This window comes from Bubalus bubalis, chromosome 11 (assembly GCF_019923935.1).
Source record: "Bubalus bubalis isolate 160015118507 breed Murrah chromosome 11, NDDB_SH_1, whole genome shotgun sequence".
Lineage (NCBI taxonomy): Eukaryota > Metazoa > Chordata > Mammalia > Artiodactyla > Bovidae > Bubalus > Bubalus bubalis.
The window spans coordinates 14,437,042-14,449,961 of NC_059167.1; the positions used below are offsets into that span (position 1 = coordinate 14,437,042).

The 12,920-nt window shown below is 39.8% G+C and overlaps 2 protein-coding genes across 3 annotated transcripts in view; both read left to right on the forward strand.

The window, feature by feature from the left end:
- The window catches only part of SPTLC2 (serine palmitoyltransferase long chain base subunit 2), a 101,584-nt gene that overhangs the window by 43,751 nt on the left and 44,913 nt on the right, over nt 1-12,920 (forward strand). For both annotated transcript variants that reach the window (XM_006052887.4, XM_045162013.1), the window contains exons 5-9: nt 669-793; nt 1,829-1,922; nt 5,889-5,994; nt 6,690-6,909; nt 10,335-10,461. In XM_006052887.4, the coding sequence (XP_006052949.2) occupies nt 669-793; nt 1,829-1,922; nt 5,889-5,994; nt 6,690-6,909; nt 10,335-10,461 (672 nt within the window). The remainder of the gene's footprint in view (nt 1-668; nt 794-1,828; nt 1,923-5,888; nt 5,995-6,689; nt 6,910-10,334; nt 10,462-12,920) is intronic.
- LOC112587779 (GTP-binding nuclear protein Ran-like) lies at nt 1,929-5,882 on the forward strand. Its single transcript, XM_044924698.2, has one exon. The coding sequence runs from the start codon at nt 2,127-2,129 to the stop codon at nt 2,730-2,732; it is 606 nt and encodes a 201-aa protein (XP_044780633.1). The 5' UTR covers nt 1,929-2,126; the 3' UTR covers nt 2,733-5,882.

Consider the following 12,920-nt stretch of genomic DNA (forward strand, 5'->3'; position numbering starts at 1 on the left):
TTGTTCCTTATGGATTTGAGCACTGATTTAAAATCATAATACAAAGTTAGGGAATGTGTTCTTTAACTCACCTTTTGCTACGTAACAAACCATTCCAAAACTTAGTGGCTCAAAACAGAAACATATATTTATTTGCTTGTGATTCTGTCATTTGGAAAGAACTTGACATTTATCGCAGCTCCATGTGGGGTCAGCTGGGGTATTATGACTGAGGATAGTGTATCCATGATAGCGTCACTTGCATGTCTGGCACCTCAGCTGATGGTGAGCCCTGCCCCTTCCTTCCTTAGTCTCTAAGAGCCCTTCCCTGTCCACAGGATCTCTCTTTATCAAGGCTTTCTAGACCATTTTACATGGCAGCTGACTTCAAATGTATAAAAGCAGGTGCTGCCAGGCCTCTTGCGGCACAGACTTGGAACGAGCGTGTGTGAATAGGAAAGGGAGGCATTGTTGGCAACCCTCTTACAGAAATGCCACCACAGGCGCTGCGTCTGACTTTATCCAACTAGTGTATCTTTATGAGCCTTGACTCTTCATGATGCTGACTCCTTCATTAGGCTTCAGTCTGAAAAGGTTATAACATAGGCTATGGTTTCTTTTTCTAAAGTAATGAGTAACTCTTAAATTTGAACTTTGGTGACATTGACTTCATTAACTTCTTCACACAGGAAACCTGGACAAGCATGAAGAACTAGAGAAGCTTGTGGCAAGTTTCTTGGGAGTAGAAGCTGCTATGGCATATGGCATGGGATTTGCAACAAATTCAATGAACATTCCTGCTCTTGTTAGCAAAGTAAGATTTAGTCTGTCACTTAGGAAAGCTCCCTCATGTATATCTTCTTTTGTTTTGTAAAACATTCGGGCAAGCCGGAAAAATTTTGTATAAGTGTATCCCGTGGAAACTTAACATCAGTTGAAGCTTTTTTACTGGAACCCATGATTTTTTTCTGTATTGCCTTTAGATGACTGTTTCTTTCTTTCGTTTTAAAGGAATTCTTATAAATAAAATCTCATAAAAGACTAAAATAATGGGAGAACGGATGTTTAGTTTGGAAATTATTAATCAGGTTGTTTCTTCTAGTAGAAAAATATGAAAGTATATAGATCCCTAATACTTGTTGTTACTGTAATGCACATTGTTCAGAGATATATGGGCAAAGTGTGTGTGTGTGTGTGTGTGTGTGCGTGCACGCACATAGAGCTTCCCAGGTGGCACTAGTGGTAAAGAACCTGCCTGCCAGTGCAGGAGATATAAGAGACTCAGGTTTGATCCCTGGGTCAGGAAGATTCCCTGTTGGAGGGCATGGCAACCCACTCCTGTATTCTTGCCTGGGGAATCTCCGTGGACAGAGGAGCCTGGCAGGCTATGGTCTATAGGGTCACAAAGAGTCAGACGTGACTGAAGTGACTTGGCACTTACATACACATACATACATATATATATATGCAAGAGAGAAGATTTAAACACAACTATATTGATGTCACATTAAACATAAACGGTTTGTATTTCTAATTAGAAGACGGATTGTCAAGTTAGATTAAAAAAATTTTTTTTAATTAAAGACACAGGCTAAAAGTAAAAGGATGGAAAAAGTTACAGCATCTAAACAATAATAACAATATGATTTATGTAATATTTAGTATATAATAAGCTAATATTTTATCCTATCAGTATTATAAACAAAGACTTCAGAGCAAACTGATACCTTTGCCATTGTGCATACTTTCCCTACTAAGATATAATTATTAGTGGTTTTAGCATTTTGTAGTTCGTCTAACTAAACCTTTCCCCTCAGATTCTTATCTTCCTCTCCTTGTGATTTTGCAGGGTTGCCTGATTCTGAGTGATGAACTGAACCATGCTTCACTGGTTCTGGGAGCCAGACTCTCAGGAGCAACCATTCGAGTCTTCAAACACAACAGTGAGTTTGTTGTGAAATCTACTCTGGCTTTAGGGTTTAGGATTGTTTGAATTAGTGGCAGTGGTAACAATTAGTTACATTAACAGTTGAAACTGTAAATGAAACTGAAGTACCAATACCTAAAATATAAGTTCTGGTCCTGTGTTTTAAAAGTTGCTATCTGAGTCAGACAGGTGCGGAGACACTTCTGGAAGTAACATCACAATGGCTGCCCAAGGAGAACCCCAAGTTCAGTTCAGACTTGTTTTGGTTGGTGATGATGGTACTGGAAAAACGACATTCGTGAAGTGTCATCCGACTGGTGAATTTGAGAAGTGTGTAGCTACCTTGGGTGTTGAGGTCCATCCTCTTGTGTTCCATACCAACAGAGGACAGATTAAGTTCACTGTATGGGATACAGCTGGTCAGGAGAAATTTGGTGGACTGAGAGGTGGCTATTACATACAAGCTCAGTGTGCCATTATAATGTTTGACGTTACATCAAGAGTTACTTACAAGAATGTGCCTAACTGGCATAGAGATCTCGTACTACGAGTGTGTGAGAACATCCCAGTTGTGTTGTGTGGCAACAAAGTGGATATTAAGGACAGAAAGGTTAAGGCAAAGTCAGTTGTCTTCCACCGAAAGAAGAATCTTCAGAATGATGACGTTTCTGCCAAAAGTAGCTACAGCTTTGAAAGGCCCTTCCTCTGGCTTGCTAGAAAACTGATTGGAGACCCTAACTTGGAGTTTGTCGCCATGCCTGCTCTTGCCCCGCCAGAGGTGGTCATGGACCCAGCCTCGGCAGCACACAGTACGAGCGTGATTTAGAGGTTACTCAGACAACTGCTGTCCCGGATGAAGATGATGACCTGTGAGAAAGCGAGGCTGGGGCCCAGCGTTGGAAGGCTAGTTGTATAGGCAACTGTCATGTGATGTCAGCGGTGCAGCGTATTTGCCACTTTATTATATAGCTAAGCAGAACATGTGCTTAATCTTTGGATGCTGAAGGAGATGGATGGGCTTTGGAGTGAATGTGGCAGTTTAAAAAAAAATACCTTCATTCTTTGGACCTGCGTATTTAGGTGGTTTGGAACACAGTTGTTTCCTCCTTGAGTTTCAAATATAAGACTCTCTAGTCACATGACAGTATTGAGAGGTGCAGTCTTGTTTGTTGCTGTCGTTCGCATTCCTTTGCGTTTAGAATCAGAATGAAGTTGTATTTCAAATATCTAAAAAAATAAATCAAAGTTACTATCTTTCTCATTAGAATAAAAATAAAGGCTAAAGGAAGCCTTTCGGTACAAAGTAAAACATTGTTCTTTTTCTGACTTTGAACTTTTTCATCTTGTTTATAAATCACTTGTTCAGTATGCATTTATACTAGATGCCTGTTTTGCCATAATATTGTGGGTATTGAAGTGAAATAAAGCAGGCTTCCTGATCTCCAGATCTCTTACTGGTTGCTAAAGAGACTGTAGACAAACCAGTAGTTAGAATACAACAGACAAATACTGAAATGCAGATATGAACAAGTGCCATAAAAGCAGAAAAAAGTGGCATTAAGCCAAGACTTTCTCCCTAAATGGAAATATCTTAGTGCATTATTAAAATAATTGTAATAAAAACGCATAGCTTTCCAGGTTAAAATGCTCTCGTGTAGCAAAGAGATACGACCAAACTGTTTAACATCATCTTTTACCAAAATATGTACACAAAGGTCTAAAAGACAGAAGAAGTCTTTTAGACAAATGTCAGACAAAAGTCTGAAAGAAGGTACACTCAAATACTAGATGTGTGCCTCTGGATGGAAGGTTTACGGATGGTAATAACCTTCCTTTCGTCTCTGTCTTTGTCTGAAATGCTTTACAATGAGAAAGACACATACAGCATTTTGTTTTATGTAAATGGGATTTATGAAGCACCGTTGTATGACTTGTTATTTTCTTGAAGCACACTGGGAACTATGGCGGTACATGCGCCTGCCTCCTGTCAGAGCGAGGTGGCAGGCTGTGCTCTCGTTCAGTCCATCCTTCCATTGGAACATCCAGGCTGTTTCTGAGTTTCTCTGCTAGAAGCCGTTCCACCTACATTCATATTTTCCTCACTAGTCTGATTAGTGCCTTAGGGTAAATTCCCAGCAGTCTTTAGAATGCATGGTTAAAATGATAGACATTTGCTATACTTTTCCAGATTGCCTCCAAGCACTGTACAGATTTTTACTCAACAACACCTGAAATCAAAAACAGTGACTGTTTCTACTTACAGGCCAACATGTATCATTTAAATTCTTTCCTAATCTAATAAGTCCAATAACATTAATTTTTATTTATTAGGTGTTGAGCAACTTTTTACACAGAGTTATTGTCTTTGTATTTCTTTGTAAATTGGTGATTTTCAAACTGTTTCTCTTTTTGCTGGTTATAAGAGCCCTTTGTGTTGCAGTATTTTTTATTTTTAACTTTGTTTTTAGTGTCCTGCCATGTGGACTTGCTGAAAGGTTGATGTCACATTTACTGTTTTACGACTTTTGTTTGGATTTTGTATGATGGCCTTTCTCATTCTCAGATTATTCTCTTACTTTTTCTTCTGGTCATTTTGTGGTATATTTTTTGTCTAAATCTCTAATTTACATGGGATTTGGAGAGTATGAGAAAAGTATTGAATTTTGTTTCCCAAGTAGATAATATGGTCAAGAATTCCATAGTTATTTTCTTTCATGTAAAATTTTAAATCAACATTTTATTTTTCTCTTCCTTTCTCTGTATAAACAGAGGAAACTAAAACAATGAGTCCATTTTTACTTGTCTTCTTCTAATTGCCACACATTGCCCTCTGTGTGATCAGAGGGCAGCTTCAGATCAGATTTTTTACTTTGTGGGAGCATCTCCTTTTTCTGGGTTAGATAGCAGATAAGATTGCTTTGCTATGAATAACTGAAAGTGTAAACAGTCAACTTTTGGCCATTTTATTTGTGTTTACAGTGTGTGTTTTTATTACCTTACTTCTCTTTTCTACCGGCTATTTTATAAAGAGAGCAAATCCGTGTGACTTTGTAACCCCTCCCTTCAGTGATGAACAGTAAAGAACCAGATTTATGACGAGGGTGTCTCCCACCCCTGATAAATATACCCTAAACTTCATGTTGCATACATTTTTGGGCGGAGGACTCTCAAGGCCTTGTTTCAGGACATATATGTTAAGTGTGAAGTCTGTAGTGGTAGTAACAGTGGTCTTCCAAGTGTTTATCTTTAACAGGAAAGTTATTCTTCTCCTTAATGGCAGTGCGCCCCAAGTGTTTCCTAGACCTGGTAATTGCCGTAACAGCAGAGCCGCAAGAACTTGGTTGTAGACAGACAGCTGGTCAAATCAAACATGGAACAGTCTCTACTGATTGCCAGGCTTGTTTAACATATAGATTCATGCCTGTCCAGACTGGTGTTATTTTTAACCACTACCAAGATAAAACTATGTAACAAGCTTTTATTGAATATATCCTAGGTGAAAGGAAATGGGATATGCACTTAGAAGTTTTTCTCCCATATTTGCTATTTAGAAGGTGTATGTGTTTATAGTAGTTTATTCTCATTTTCTTACTCAGCTTTCTTTATGCATTTACTTCTGAATGGCTCACTAGGATTAAAGATACATTTGATTGTTTAAATACAAAAAAAGCTAACTGAAATTTCATGAAAAAAATTGGTCATTTCATAAACATGCTAACCAACTAAGTCAACTTTACCACACTCATTTAATTGAGTTTCTGGTGTTTTTGAACACTTGTTACATTTTAAATGAGATTTTAATTCAAGTTATCAGTAACCTACCCATTTTGCCCCGTTTTTGTTCTGTCCGATTCTAATTATGTTAATGTCCTTTGCTATCTGAGACATGCTTCCTGAATAAGAAATGTATATTTGCATTTTAGGAATAAAGTTAGAAAAGAGGAAGATACTTTGTGCTGAAATTCTTTTTTGTGTGCTACAGATATGCAAAGCCTAGAGAAGCTGTTAAAAGATGCCATTGTTTATGGTCAGCCTCGGACACGAAGGCCCTGGAAGAAAATTCTAATCCTTGTGGAGGGAATATATAGGTAATCCTGCTATATTTATTCTGTCTGATTTGCCACATGAAGTCATAGAATTTTTAAGTTGAAGGGGACACTAATCTAGACCCCTCTGAAAACTAAGGAGACAGAGTTTCTGACTTGTTGAAATACCTGGGTCATCTTTATTCTTTTCATCATGCTATATATATCATCTCCAAGTCTCCTTTCTTTTTGGGTCCATTATTTTTCCACTGTTTGTATAGGGAGTTTACACATAAGGAAAAGAATTAGAATATGTTTTCTAATGTGTCAGAACAAATTACATGCCATATAATTTTAAGAAACATTTTATATTGTTTACCTGTTTGCAGCCTTTGTATTTATTCTCCCACCTCCTAATGTTTTTTATTCTTTTGTGTAACTTTAATTACACATGCAGTATATGCAAAGTCAAATGTTGCCTGTAATTACAAACTTTAGAAGGATCTGCTGTGACCTCTGTCCCTCTGTGGTGAATTAAGGTCACTTGTATTCTGGTGTTTGTTTTAAAAGATCCAATCTCCTTTCCTCTGGATATCTGCCTAGCCATGGCATTGTCTGTCATTGCCAGTTTAAAACCACAAGCAGCATTGTCAGATCATTTTTAAAAGCAATGAACTTATAATAATAAAGTGGCCACCTCCTGGTTTTGAGAGTTAAAAAGTCTCAGTGTGTGTGTGTATCTTCCCCTGTTTTGCCAGCATGGAGGGGTCTATTGTTCGCCTTCCTGAAGTGATTGCCCTGAAGAAGAAATACAAGGCGTACTTGTACCTAGATGAAGCTCACAGCATCGGGGCCCTGGGCCCTACAGGACGAGGCGTGGTGGACTACTTTGGCCTGGATCCTGAGGATGTGGATATCATGATGGGAACATTCACAAAAAGCTTTGGTGCTTCTGGAGGATACATCGGAGGCAAGAAGGTAAACGGGCCCTGACAATCGAGCAGTTAAGGTACACTAAGGCACTGGCTACTAGATTTAAGTTTTGAGGAGGTAGAGTCCCGAACTTGGATGTGGACATCCTAAATTTGTTTGTGGATCAGGCACCTGGTGCCAGCAGGCTTCAGACTTCAGCTCCCCTCTAAGTGCCTCTGATAAACCAAAGGTGGGTTCTGTTCATTGTTGTTTTCCTTTTGGAGCTTCGTTCTAAACTACATCCTGGTCTGAGGACAGAATACCCTCTTGTATGAAAGAGCACACAGGGTGCTGCCCGTTCGCACAGTCTTCTGTTGGGTCTGAGTTGTGCTCACTATTTCAGACATAGCAGGGATATCATGGGAGCCAGTGGGGACAGAAGACCAGTTTCTTCCCCTACCCTTGGACTCAAATGCGTCTTGGGTGAGCATCAAGACAGGAAGGAAAGAATTACTTTACTGGCTCTGGTGTACTGCAGGGCATTGTCTTTGCCAATCCAAAAACTACATAATGAACTCCGGGGTATTTGAAAATCAGTATAGCATGGTGGGAATGGTTGAGCCATGGAGACAGAATCCTAGGTTCGGGTTTGAGTATTTTCCTAACTTTGTGAGACCTTGGGCAAAGTACTTAATGTTTAAGTTTCCTTATCAGTAAAACAGAGATAAGTGTGCCTGGCTCACATTTGTAGTAAGGGCTTAACAAATAATACATGCCCGTGCTATAATGTGGAAATAACCTTGAAAGCATTATGTTAAAGAAGTCAAAAAAGCTCACCAGTTACAGTATTTCTTTTATATGATATATCCAGAATAGGCAAATCATAGAAGCAGAAATAGGTTAGTGGTTGCCGGGGCAAAGGAGATAGGGGAAGTGGAAAGTGACTACTAACGGATACGAGGTTTCTTTTTGAGGTAAAGAAAATGTTCTAAAATTAGATCGTGATGAAAGTGGGACAGCTCTGTGAATATACTGAAAGACACTGTATTACACACTGTGAAAAACGGAATGCTACAGTATATGAGTTGTATATCAATAAAAGTTATTTTAAAAAATCTATACACAGTGTTAGGAAAAAACCACTGTATGTCAAGAATTTGTACACGGTACTCTAAATGTACTTAAATTCCTCTTTAAAATCTGACCCTGAGAATCTTAAAACAGGGACTTTCTCTTCATCATTGATTCCTTTTAGAGAAACCCCATTTTCACTGGTTTTGGTCAGGTTCGATAGATTTTTGCCCTAAATTTTTGTTATTAGGAAAAGACTATCTCAGGCTTACTTTGGAGAATTGATTGCTTTTTGGTAAGCTTTGTTGCTACACCAAAAGATAGAAAAATAATACTCTGGGAGAGCATCAAGATACAATATATTTACCTTTTTATATTGGGTTTTGTACAGTATTTTGTATTTTCGAAGTAACACACTACACTGTTTCCTGGTTGCATTTTGTGTTTCCTGGTTTGGATCTGAAACATAAGCTTCTTTGTATGCACATTTTATTTAAAGACTTAGTGAAGTTAAAAGGCATCAGAGAATAGGGATATATAATTGATTGTTTGGAAATTTTTCTTACTAGCAGACAAGTTTTTTTTTCATTCAGTGAGATAGCTTTAATGTTCTTACAAAAAAACCAGTAAATTTCTGTTTAATTTCTGGCACATTTATATCATTTTATAAATCTCTGTGTATCTGGAGGATGTTTAATGTCTTTAAAATTGATATTAGAGAACTGTCTTTCTCTTACTCAGGAATGTAAGGATGGGCTTTGCAGGCATGGGGTAAGATGCAGATGATATTTTCTGTAATACTTAGAAGTAAGTCATATCTAAAAGCAATCCAAACACTTTCTTGTTTAATTTAGGATTGTAGATCTGTTTATAATATTAAATGATATGTTCTCTAAATTGAGGTTTTTTTTAAAACTAGTTTTTCATCCTTCCATGTTGTGGTATGTTTAAAAAACAAAACAGGAAATTCCCCAATGGTTCAGTGGTTAGGACTCCACGCTTTCACTGCTGAGGGTGTGGGTTCGGTCCCTGGTTGGGGAGCTAAGATCCCACAAGCTGTGCAGGATGGCCAAAATAACAAACAGAACAAAGCCTAAGGGCGTTGCATGTTGCTGTGTAGTCACTCAGTCACGTCCAACTCTTGGCAACCCTGTGGTCTGCAGCGCGCCAGGCTTCCCTGCCCTTCACTATCTCCCAGAATTTATGCTCAAACTCATGTTCATTGAGTTGGTAATGCCATCCAACCATCTCATCCTCTGTTGCCCCCTTTTCCTCCTGCCCTCAATCTTTCCCAGCATCAGGGTCTCTTCCAGTGAGTTGTCTGTACGCATCAGGTGGCCAAAATATTGAAGCTTCAACTTCAGCATCAGTCCTTCCAATGAATATTCAGGACTGACTTCCTTTAGGATGGACTCGTTTGATCTCCTCGGTATCCAAGGGACTCTCAAGAGTCTTCTCCAGCACTACAGTTTGAAAGCATCAATTCTTTGGCAATCAGCCCTCTTTGTAGTCTAACTCACATCCATACATGACTATTGGAAAAACCATAGCTTTGACTATACTGACCTTTGTTGGCAAAGTGATGTCTCTGCTTTTTAATATGCTTTCTATGTTTTTCGTAGCTTTTCTTCCAAGGAGCAAGCGCTTGTTAATTTCATGGCTGCAGTCACTGTCCGCAATGATTTTGGAGCCCAAGAAAATAAAATCTGCCACTGTTTCCATTTTTTCCCCCATCTATTTGCCATGAAATGATGGGACCAGATGCCATGATCTTGTTTTCTGAATGTTGAGCTTTAAGCCAACTTTTTCACTCTACTCTTTCACTTTCATCAAGAGGCTCTTTAGTTCTTCACTTTCTGCCATAAGTGTGTCATCTGCATGTCTGAGGGTATTGATATTTCTCCCAGCAATCTTGATTCCGGCTTATGCTTCCCCCAGCCCTGCATTTCACATGCTGTACCCTGCATATAAGTTAAATAAGCCGGGTGACAACATACAGCCTTGACGTACTCCTTTCCCAATTTAGAACCAGTCCGTTGTTTCATGTCCAGTTCTAGCTGTTGCTTCTTGACCTGCACACGGGTTTCTCAGGAGGCAGGTAAGGTGGTAGTCCCACCTCTTTAAGAATTTTCCACATTCCAACAAATGCGGATCCTTTTGTTGTGATCCACACAGTCAGAGGGTTTAGCGTAGTCAGTGAAGCAGAGGTAGATGTTCTTTTAGAACTCTCTTGCTTTTTTTCTAACCCATTTGTTGGCTGACAGTGTGCTCTGCCCATGTTGGTGGGCCTTGTGTCTCAGACTGACGTCCCCAGTCGGGGCTGTTGAAGGGAGGAGGCTTCCTTCACCTGGGCGGAAGGCGGAGAGGTTGCCAGTGTGCCCACCACGGCCTCTAATGACTTGCCTCTGTGCCATCCCCAGGCGCTGATCGACTACCTGAGGACGCATTCCCACAGTGCGGTGTACGCCGCGTCACTGTCCCCGCCTGTGGCGGAGCAGATCATCACTGCCATGAAGTGCATCATGGGGCAGGATGGCACCACCCTCGGTAAGGCCTGCTTTCCCTGGAAAGTTTCCTGGACTCAGTTAGTACTCAGCCGCCAGACGTGCTCTGTTTTCTTGAGGTTTTTTCCAAAAATGAGGAGTCAGGCATACTTCTGGGCAGAGCTGATGGGTGTGTGAGGTCTTGGTGTCTATGGCCACTTTTCAGTGTGGCTGCACGTGCCCGGACAACTAGCCTGGCTCACTGTAGCCAGGCTCAGCTGACTCCCAGGCTATGGCTGTCTTGTCTATAGATGGTGAGGCTTTAATCTCACTGTCCTACGTATTCACGGTAAGTCTTAGGTGATAAGTCTTCAGGGTCTTGAATTGTATAATTTCATGTGAAGGTGTAAATAATTCACTGGGTAGTGATGTTTCATTTCCATAGTATGTAAAAGCTGCTGTTTCCATGAATTAGTGTCCTTTATTTAATGCCTTTTAAATGATTTTCTACTTTAACATACAATAATTAATAAAGGTCATCCTGAATCTATTTATTCTGTCCTTGGTAGGATTTGTAGTCCACACTAGATGCCCTGACTTAAAACATCCTCAGGTGAACAGTGTTCACCTCCTGATACTTGACTTTTATTTTGTATCACTAGAGGGCAGCGTTGACCATAGAAACATTATAATAAAAGAGGCGCAATGGGGGTTTTTGTTTTTTCACTTTGAGAAGAATCTCCATTGTGAGTATGAGATATACATTTGCTTGTTGCTTTTTTAATGCTTCTAAAATCAGTTTTACTCTTGTAAAACGTTATCAGCCTTGATAATCTCCAGTCTTCAGCTGTGTAATATTTTGTGGTACAATTGATCTGGCTTGCATTGAGAAACAGGAAGAAAGTAGTGCATCTCATTTCCATTGATTTGAGCCTGTTTTCAGAATTTCTGTAAATCAGAATTTCACTGTAATATTTTTTCTTCTCTGTGGTACATACATTGTTAGCTCTTGAAAGTGTTGATCATTTTCAGCTTCATAAACTGATTCCTTGGGGAAGAAAGTAATTCAGTAATGTTGTGAACACTGCGTGTAGCTTTGTGAAAAGCTCCCTGTTAATAGAACTACAGTGTTACCTTCTTTCTTTCTTATAAGGTATTGCTGGAAATAGTGTGCTTTGACCTGAGTATACATATGTGCTCATATATGTAAGTGTATGTGTGTCTATGCTCAGACAGGTATATGTATATACATAGCTATTATTTATCTAGTTATTTGATATAGGTTTAGATGACTAAAAAATGAATGTTAACAGTTATCAAAGTTACCTTGGATTATGTCTTTGCCCGATCCTAGAGCATGGATCCGAGTGATGTGTGACCTCTGGATAAATGACTCATCTGTGCTAAATGATGAAGTCCAGGCTCTACTGGTAGAGAGAAAAGGAAATGTGATAATTAGATATAGGCTTCGGGTTAGCACTTGTTTTCCAGTTTATCTGTTGCCTCTGTAACCACCCTCCAAGCTTAGTGGTGTGACACAGCAGCTATCTTAACTATGCTCACAGATTCTGTGGGTCAGGAGTTCAGTCAGGGACGGCTTGTCTTTGCTCTACAGTGTCTGGGTTGAACTTGGAAGACTGATGGCTGGGGGCTGGGAACACCTGGAGACTTCTTCCCTCACACATCACCTGGGCTGGCATGACTTGAAGGTTGGACTCAGCTGAGCTATCCTCTCCATGTGGTGTGAGTCCTCATGGCCTGGTGACCAGATAGGATGCTGCAGAGAGCATGCATTCCCAAAGGACGTGCTGAGACCCCCCCCACAATGTTCTCTGATCTGCAGTTAAGAGCACGTCATCAAGGCCAGTCCAGATTGCAGGGCGCAGGGGACCAGACTCCACCTCAAGTGGGAGGCAGGTTGAAGAATTTGTGGCCATTTTTAAAACTTGCCACCACCAGCTTTTAGATAATATATTTAAAAATTAGTCCCTAAAACTTCTAATTAGTATGACAGACTTCTGTTGGCTACATTGTTTCTCTCAAAATATAGGATAATAAAATTCTAACCAAAAGTAGTTAGATTTTTTTTTTTTTTGCCACTCCATGGACTGTAGCCCAACAGGTTTCTCTGACCATGGAATTTCTCCATGCAAGAGAATTCTCCACTGGAGTGGATAGCCATTCCCTTCTCCAGGGGATCTTCTCGACCCAGGGATCAAACTCAGATCTCCTGCATCACAGGCAGATTCTTAACTGTCTGGGCCACCAGGGAAGCCCCAGTAAAAAATACCATTTCTTATACAGCCTGCTACCTCATCCTATTTAAGTTTGGCCTGATTTTTTTTTTAGATTTGAGTGCGTTAGGGTAACACTTTTATGGCATTATTGAACGCATCTTTTCATTGTCCTTGAAGAAGAAAAGGTGGAATCTGGCAGTAGCCTTTTCACTGTGCTTTAAGGTAACCTTTAAAAAAGAGGTATCTGCAATTAATTACCTGATGTGATTTTATAATAGAAGTCACC

Excerpts from the sequence above, each read along its gene's own strand:
- LOC112587779 (XM_044924698.2), top strand. The coding sequence starts at position 2,127 with ATGGCTGCCCAAGGAGAACCCCAAGTTCAGTTCAGACTTGTTTTGGTT.